The 9,527-nt window shown below is 40.2% G+C and overlaps 1 protein-coding gene across 1 annotated transcript in view; it reads right to left on the minus strand.

Moving 5' to 3' along the window:
* Positions 1–4,662: 4,662 nt before the first annotated feature.
* Positions 4,663–9,527, minus strand: part of pigf (phosphatidylinositol glycan anchor biosynthesis, class F) — a 119,690-nt gene continuing 114,825 nt past the window's right edge. The window contains exon 5 of the mRNA XM_043695663.1: positions 4,663–4,917. Coding sequence (XP_043551598.1) covers positions 4,729–4,917 — 189 coding nt within the window. The 3' untranslated portion in view covers positions 4,663–4,728. The remainder of the gene's footprint in view (positions 4,918–9,527) is intronic.

Raw genomic sequence — 9,527 nt, forward strand, 5'->3', positions numbered from 1 at the left:
CCCAAGCAGTTCTCGCAAATCTCCCTGCCAGTATATTAGTCCCCTTCCAATTTAGGTGCAATTCGTCCTTCTTGTACACGTCACTTCTACCCCAAAAGAGATTCCAATGATCCAAAAATGTGAATCCTTCTCCCATACACCAGCTCCTCAGCCATGCATTCATCTGCTCTGTCCTCCTATTCCTGCCCTCACTAGCTCGTTGCACTGGGAGTAATCCAGATATTACTACTCTTGTGGACCTCCTTTTTAACTCTTTGTAATCTCCCTTCAGAATCTCAACCTTTTCCCTTCCTATATCGTTGGTTCCAATGTGGACAATGACCTCTTGCTGGCCCCTGTCCCCCTTGAGAACATTCTGTACCCACTCTGAGACATCCTTGATCCTGGCACCAGGGAAACAACACACCATTCTGCTTTTTCGCTGCTGGCCACAGCAGGTCTGTCTGTACCTCAGACTACAGAATCCCCTAACAGAATTGATCTCTTGGAAGCTGACGTACCCCTCATTGCATTAGAGCCAGTCTCTATACCAGAAACTTGGTTGTTCGTGCACCGTTCCCCTGAGAATCCATCACCCCCTACATTTTCCAAAACAGCATACCTGTTTGAAATGGGTATATCCACAAAAGATTCCTGCCCAAGGTGCCTACCTCTCTTACCCTTCCTGGAGTTAACCCATCTATGTGACTGTATCTGAGACTTTCCACCCTTCCTATAACTGCCATCCATCACATACTGTTGCTTCTATCTGTCTCTCCAACCGATCCACTCGACCTGATAGGATTCGCATACAACAGTGTTTATGGCAGATATAATCCGCAGTAACCCTTAAACTCTCTTTAAACTCACACATCTGACAAGAAGTACATATCACTGCAAAGGCCATTTTTTCTCCTTCACAATCTACAGACCCAGAAAATAACCTCCGTCTTATTCCTCTACAAACACTGCACCAGGTTAAATTAATAGCTATGGCTTATATTTTAAGTTTAATCAAGAGACTTATCTCCAAAAACATATAATCAAGAAAGAACCCACTGTCCTCACTAATACAGCCTTTCTCTTGGACAGACTTATTAACTTATCTGATTCTGTGTTGTGAACTACTTCGCTCAAACTGGTTCCTCCAAGATTAGTTGTGAAATTCACTGTTTTTTAATTTTCCCAGATGCACTCCAATGTCCAGCGACACATGAGTTCAAAAACAGCGAAGGCAGTAACTGTGCAGCTTCTCTTTCTCTCTCTTGCACTGTCCTCACCTTGTGCTTCCTTTGTCTGCTCTTCTCCCTTTTAAAACTGCTGTTGTTTTGACTTTTTTTTTCAAATTTCCAAAACAATGCAACAGCATATAAAACAGTAATTGCTGCTCCTGGAATTCGAGAAAATCACCTCCAGCACCTAAAATACCTCCAAAAGAGGAGCAGCTCTTACAGCCAGAAATTTTTCCTGTCCTTCATCTTGGATTACCATCTCACAAACAAGGAGAAGAAGAAGGAGGTAACCAAGAAACAGAGAGGTGCTATCAAATGACACAATCATATCCCACCATGGGAGTAGTTCATGTTGCAGGGAACTGTCTGAACTGTCCTACTCTGCACTGGCTTTCTGCTAATGAAACTATATTCAGAAAGAAGATTGTTATTGAACATGGGTCGAAAGGGGTACATATGTTATTGAGTACAATGAAATACTAATTCCCTGAATGAAAAGGTTGAGACCTAACTTGTAGAAAAAACAGAAAGGGGTAAGTGGTAATGTCCATACCTCTGAGCCAGGTGACCCAGGTTTGTCTCCACACATGCTCCAGAGATGTGTAATACATCTCTGAACAGGCTGTTTGAAAAACCTCTCATTAATAGCAAGAACATTAATAATCATTAGTTTACAACAATGGGATAATACATTTCCAGTATTCTATATCTTCTTTTTGTGAGACGTCTTGGTGTGGAAAGACAAAATTTGAAAGGTAGGTTGATGTAAGATGGCAATCATAGTAGATTTATTAAATATACATGGCATGGTAAAGCCCATTGCAAATGTTAGTTGGGTTCTGACCCACTGTAGGTCCGGCTATTTGTCGCAGAACCATCACTTGGAAAGCTCACCTGAAAATTCAGTTGTCAATGTATCCGAGTTTGCTGTCCTTTTGTGAAATATTACTCTCCATATAAAATTATGCATCGCTGGGGACAATCCTCAAGGATTCCCATCTTCAGTATTTTATTTGCTGCAATAAAACGGCAGCAGCAACCAGAAATATTGATCATTGTCTTCAGGAGAAACAATATTTTTGTAAAAAATGTTTGCCTCCATAGCAACAGGAAAATAAGCAACAAGGAAAATGCAAAATGACCAGCGTTTCTTGTTATAAAAAAAGCTCCGTAGCTTCGTGTCCTTTTTTTTTCGCTGTGGAACTCTAATTTGAGGAGATTCTTTTTGAAAGTGAGAGCAGCTACAATGTTCACTGTTTTACTTTAAGTCTGTGACATTGATACTGAACAAAATTTGGCACAGGTTTGCTTATTGTAATTAGCTGGCTGTCGTTACCAGTGTTGTCTTCTCTTGGCTGCCATTTATATTTACTCTGACATGCATTTGATGTGCATTCAATGATGACAAAATGCCAAACCCCTGGGCTCTCTCCCATGGAAGTAGCATTGTCAGCAGGGAGACTTTCCAAGTTATCGTCATCGTTTTTCTACTAAATTAATAGTCAGATGTGGCAAACCTCTACAAACAAGAGTAAAATGTGTGGGGAAAATCCTGCTCCATGATTCTGGTCTGAGTCAGATGGGAGTGTGGCAAGTCTATGTGGGAAACTGACTGTGTTCACTCTGTCCAAGTCTCTGAAGGAGATCTTTGGATGCAGCCCCATTTATCGCTGTTTTACAGGGTTAGCCTGAAGAGGCAAGAGGGAGTGAAAAGACCCAGAGATTCCCCAATGTAGAGAGAAGGTCTTGTGGAGAATCATCTTCCTTCAAGTTGATTTCTGTGTTTATCTATCTAAAGTAGGCCACAATCTGGATGGCAACTTGATGGCTCCCCAACATACAATGCTCTCTCTCTGGAACCTCATCTAACAATGGTAACTATTAAATTTATGCGAATCTCATTATTCAATGCGCCAATTACATTCTACCCTCAGCCCATAAACTTGCAAACCCCTGACCACCATAACTCCCATGACTGGACTCCACTTTCATGATTCCATCGCGCTGGGATTCAATACCCCACTACTCTTTTGATCACACCCTCAACATCCCAGATCCAAAGTCCCAGCCACTGAACTGAATCCCCTGGACTTGAAAACCAACTGGCCACTAGCCTGACCCCCAGGATCCAATAAAATCCTCACCATCACCACCCCAAATCCCACCACTGACCTGACAACACCACCCATGCTGCTGGACCTGACACCCCCACCCCCCATTCCACTGCCTTCACATAATCCCAGATGACTCCCCACCCTGTCACTCCCCTTGTTACCAGAATAAATGCCAACAATGTTAACCCATACCCACCTTGAGTATCTGATCACTTACATAGTGTCCAGGAACCTTATTTATTTGGCATTCTATTTACACAACACCCTGGTACCCTACCTAACTGGCATTCGACCCACTCACACCCTTACACCCTACCTAACTGCTACCCTAAATCTACACTTGCCTATATACTTATGTTTTGACAGGAACTGTCAAAGTATCTAGCTTTGTTGCTGGATATTTACGTGACAGAACATCACACTTGGACTGCTGCAGAAGGACTCATGGTTTCCGTGGCATTTCTCTTCACTGTTGGATATATGGGACAGTTTGGTAACAGAGAGATCATCAGTACTGCATGAATCATAAAAAGCTAGCATACAAGATCAGTAGAAATTAGGGGAAGCCAATGGATAGCCTTTATTTTAAAGGGAGTGGAGTATAAAAATAAGGCGTCTTACTAAAACTATACAAGGAATACTGAGAGGCTTTGGTTCTCTTATCGAAGGAAACAAATAATGGCATTAATGTCCAGAGAAGGTACTCTGGTAGATTTCAGGTATGGAGAGATTTTCTTATGAGAAGAGATTGAACCTGTAGACATTGCAGTTTAGAGGAATGAGAGATGACCTTATTAAAACATAAAAGATTCATAGGAGTCTTTGACAAGGTAGATGCTAAGAGTTTGTTTTGTCCAGTGGGAGAATTTGGGACCAGAGGGCATGATCTTGGAGTAAGTGCTCACCCATTTAAGATAGAGATGAGGTGAAATGTCATCTTTCAGAGAGGGTAGCAAATCTGTGGAATTCTTTGCCACAGAAGACTATAGAGGCTGGGTTCTGAAGTATATTTAAGGTTGTGATTTTTCATCAGGAAGGGAATTAAGGGTGATGTGGAGAAAGCAGGAGAATGGGATTGATGACGATCACATCAGCCATGTGATCTCACTGAATGGTTGAGCAGACTCAATGGGCCAAATGGCCTACTTCTGCTCCTACATCTTACGGTCTCATGATCTTTAGAAGCCCCTCTCCAGGAATTCCTTGCAACTTAGGTTAAGTGGCTAAGCATTAATCTGATTAGAGATGGAAATTAGGTTTCTGACTCTGATTGGAATATCTGGGTCGGTATTTCATAAGAGGACAAAGGGAGGGAAAGACATAGCAGAAAACTGGAAACAGTTGAAAGGAATGAAATTTTATTTTGAAGTGGAATTTCTATTCCTCCACCTTCCACTATAATTTCAGCAAAGGGTCAACGGAAATCCAATGAAAAGAGCATAAATCATGGTTATGTAATTTCCCTGGATCTCCACCGCCCTGCCATTGAATTTACGCCAGGGTCTCAGGAGAACCACTGTGAAAATTACTGATGTTTTATCTTTTGCTGTCCCAAAAGTAGAAGCGATATGGAGGAACTGTCTTGGCATAATCTAGAATAAAAAAAAGACAAAAGAGCCCAACATTACATTTCAACAAAATGATTATCTATTGTGAGATTTTTGTGAAGCCAGTTGTAAAATATATATACACTCACGGAGTCATTAAGCTGACTTTGTGAAGCAGCCACATATTTTAAAGATCTATCAATAACACAAGGACGTCTTGTCTATCAGTGTTCTTGAAATTTCAATTCTCAGAAGCTTTACTTAGCGATTTTTAATAACCTGTCACTTTATATGTTTTAAACTGATAACATTGCCTTATTTTTACTATGTAAATTACAGGTTATGGTTGGATTTCAACATGTTTTTGATTTATAATGTTTATCAAAGAGACAGAAATTTGATCTTTTATTATTTTTGGCAAAGTTCATAAATGCTACTGCAATTCTCAAAGAGGGAAGGATATTGCTGAAAGTGCAGTTTGACATATTAGTCTGCTGCAACTGATTCCAGAATTTTAACTTCCACAATTTGACATGAAAGGTTATTGTACATTTTAGTTCCTGTTTTTGCTTAATGATTCATGAATTCTTGAAACTCTGCTCAATATTGAATCACACTAGGTCAACTAACACAAGAGTATAACATAAAATGGCAATTCCATGAACATCAAGAATTGACTTATCAAGTAATCAGCACTTGGAGCATAAATTATGGTGATTGTATGAAATTTGGGATTCTTGCAGTTGTCCTGATGAGTGAAATATGAGAAGCTTCAGCAACATGTCTCTCTTTTTATAAAAGCAAAATACCGTGGATATAGATCTGAGTAGAAACTGCTGGAGAGATGCTAGCAGCATCAATGGAGAGAGAAACAGGGTTAACACTTCGAGTCCAATATAACTGTTCTTCAGAACCTGAAACTTAAAGTGATTACACGATTTGCTGTCCCTTGTTAATGAAATCTAATTGTAATACAATCATGGGATTATGGAATGGTTACAGCACAAAGAAGACCATTGGCCTGTCTAGTCTGTTGATAATCTGCAAAATTGATTCAGCTAACCTCATTCCCACGTGGTCTGTATAGCCGTACAAATATTTTCTCTTCAGGAGGTTCTCCAATCCTTTTTTGAAGGCTGTGCTTGAATCTGCCTCCACCACACATTCCAAACCCTAAACACTCAGTGTTAAAATAATTTTCCTCATGTTGCCCTTCTTAGTTTTTCCAATCTAGAAACTGTAGCTTATGTTTTGGAGAAGACATAAGGAATTTGCAGGTGGATATGGATAGGTAGAATGAATGGGCAAAAATCTGACAGATGGAGTGTAACATGAGAAAGTATGAAGCTCTTCACTTTGACAGGAGTATAACTTAAAAGAAGAATGACTGCTGAATCTCAAGATGCAAAAGGATTTAGTTATTGTGGTGTACAGCATGAAAACAAGAAGGCCAATGGGATGCTCTCCTCATGAACCCAAATTTTCTGAGATAAATTGAACATTAAAATATACAAGACATTTATGTGACCACACCTTGAATACTGTGTGCAGTTTTGGTCTCCACATATAAGGAAGTAAACCCATTGTAGTGGTTCAAAAGAAATTCACTGGGTTGTCTCTGAGGATAGATTTGATAGACTGCGTTTGTTTACTGAGGATTTTCGAGGAGTGAGGGGTGATTTGATTGAAGTCAACTGTGAATGTGGTAAGCATGTTTCCTCTTGTAGTGGAGTCCAGAATTATAGAGGGCGCGGTTTCAAATTTAGAGGTTTCGCTTTCAGGACAGAGATATATTTTTCTCTCTCTAAGGGTTCCACAACATTGGAACTCTCTGCCTCAGAAGACGGTGGAGGTGAGATGATTGAATATTTTTAGAACAGAGAGGATAGCTTCTTGTTAGGCAAGAAGAAATCAAGAGTTATTTGGGATAGATGGGAATGTGGAATTTGAAACTTAGGTAGCTCAATCATGATCTTGTTGAGTGGCAGAAAAGGGTCAAGGGGCCCAATAGTCTCCTTCTTGTTTCATATGTTTGTAAGTTCATACACATATATCCCACATACCTTGAATACATCTATCAGATCTGACAACCTTTTGCTCAGTAAGGAGGAAGCACAACCTTCTCCAGTCTTTCACAAGATTGAAATCCCTCATCCCACAAGCCATTCTTGTAAATAATTTTTGAACCCTCTTAAAAACCTTCATATCTTTCTGTATAAATCCCACCATCTTTTTTATATAATATATTTTTATTAAGAAAAAATTGATTTTTAAATATTACAACAAATATAAAACAATGCAATTTAAAACAGTACAAAAATAGTACAAAACTAAACCCAAATAATAAAAAAATTCCCCAACCCACCCTCCTATACGAATGTATAAATATATATAGAGAAGTATAAACTTTTTAAAAAACCTAAACGAGCTATTTAACTAACTAAATAAATACCTAACAACAAACAAATAAATAGTAATAACTCAGCCCAGCCAAACAAAACACTCATACATTCACAGTTCCTCCTCCCTGGATATTGGACTCATGAAACACAATCGTTACGGCTATATAAAAGCCCTTGTTAGTGTGGCAGATAAATCTGTGTCCAGGTATTTCAAAAAGGGTTGCCATGTCTTGTACAAATTCTCAGTTTTGTGGTGTACCATATTTGTGAGAAAATCCAGGGGAATATGCTCCATAACAATCTTCCGCCAACCCGACAGGCCTGGGGGGTTTTCTGATATCCAACCAAGCAAGATATTCTTCCTTGCACAGAACGTAACAATATTAAAAAGTTTTTTCTTAAGCACGTCTGCAGGAAATACAATAGGTAGGCCCTAAAAGGAGAGAAATAGGGTCCTTCTCCAACCCTACACCTAAAATCCTCTCCATTGCACCCACCACAGTGCTCCAATATGTTTGAAGCCTGTCACAAGACCAAAGACAATGGGTAAGAGTACCCTACAGACCTTGCACTTGGGGCATGCTGAAGATACCCTTGGTTTAAATTTTGACAAACGGTCTGGGGCTAAGTGAACCCTGTGGAGAATCTTCAACTGTAAAGCATGAGTCCTATTGCAAATTGATATCTTCCTCGCATTCTCCCAAATATCCTCCCATGCCTCTGAAGAAACTTCAACACCCAGCTCTCTTTCCCACATCTTGCAGAGTCGATCAGACTCATCTGAGATGGCACCCCCCAATTGGTGATATAGAGTACTGACAGAGAGTGTACTCTTAGCCCTTAGTACCCCTCTTTCTATGTCAGATTCGTAGGGATCAGTCAAAAGTGTGGAATTTTTAAAATAAAATCCTTAACTTGAAAAAAACGAAAGAGGTCTCTATTAGGTAACTCGTACTTCCATACTAACTGATCGAAGGACATCATTACATCTCCCTCAAATAAATTATCCATGCAAGATATACCCCTAGCTGCCGAACGTTTAAATCCTGAATCTAACATACCCGGTTGAAAACCCGGCATACCTACTAAAGGTGTAAACAAATATGTTTTCCCAATATTACCTTCCCTCTGCCGAATTGCCCTCCATGCTTTAACAGTATTGGTGACTATTGGTTTGTGGTAATATTCCCTAACTGTCCTCACCTTGTCCAAAAACAGCAAACTGGTAAGGTGGCACCTTGCCTGGGCGACTTCGATATCTAGCCATATTGAAAGAGGGTCTCCACAAACCCGATCACTCACGTAGGTCAAAAGCGAGCTTAATTAGTAATTTTTAATGTCCGGGAGGTCTTCTCCCCCCAATCTGTGAGGCAACTGCAGTTTGGCTAATTTAACATGGGGCCGTTTATGGTGCCAGATAAAGAAGCTGAACCAACCGTTCAGTCTCCTGAGTGTTTGTTTATTGAAAATCAGGGGGAGCATCCGTATAGGGTATAGCAAACTAGGGAGAATATTCATCTTAATAAGCGCTATCCGACCCAACCATGAGACTAGAAGTGCCTCCCATCTTTGAAGATCTTGTTTAATTTTTTCAAATAATTGAGTAAAATTGGCTTTGGACAGCCAATCCAGAACTGGAGTAATGAATATGCCCAAATACACAACCCCCCTGTGACCACCTAAATGGGAATCTATAGTCAACTCTCAAGAGCCAACTCTTTCGTAAGACTACCCATAGGCAGAGTCTCTGATTTAGCAAAATTAATCTTATACTCTGAAAAAGCGCCAAACGCGTGAATGCATTGTATCAGGCAAGGCACTGAAACTGCTGGATTTGTCAAGAAAATTAGAACATCATCTGCATACAGCGAGATCTTATGTAATTTTGACCCCAATTCTGGAGCTGATATATTGAGATCTCCACGACTGGCCTCTGCCAACGGTTCAATCACCAACGTAAAAAGTAATGGTGAAAGGGGACAGCCCTGCCGGCTGCCCCTAGAAATATTAAAATTGCTTGATCGTACCCCGTTGGTAATGACTGCAGTGAGAGGTACACTGTAGAGAACCTTTACCCATCTTATGAAAACTTCGCCCAGACCAAACCGGTCTAGAGTATAGAAAAGGTACGGCCACTCAACTCGGTCAAATACCTTCTCTGCATCTAAAGAAATCACCAATCCCTGTATTGACTGCTGTTAGCATGCTTGAATTACGTTAAGCAGCCTCCTAACATTATTGGAGGATCTGCGA

The sequence above is a fragment of the Chiloscyllium plagiosum genome, chromosome 9 (assembly GCF_004010195.1).
Source record: "Chiloscyllium plagiosum isolate BGI_BamShark_2017 chromosome 9, ASM401019v2, whole genome shotgun sequence".
Taxonomy (NCBI): Eukaryota; Metazoa; Chordata; class Chondrichthyes; order Orectolobiformes; family Hemiscylliidae; genus Chiloscyllium; species Chiloscyllium plagiosum.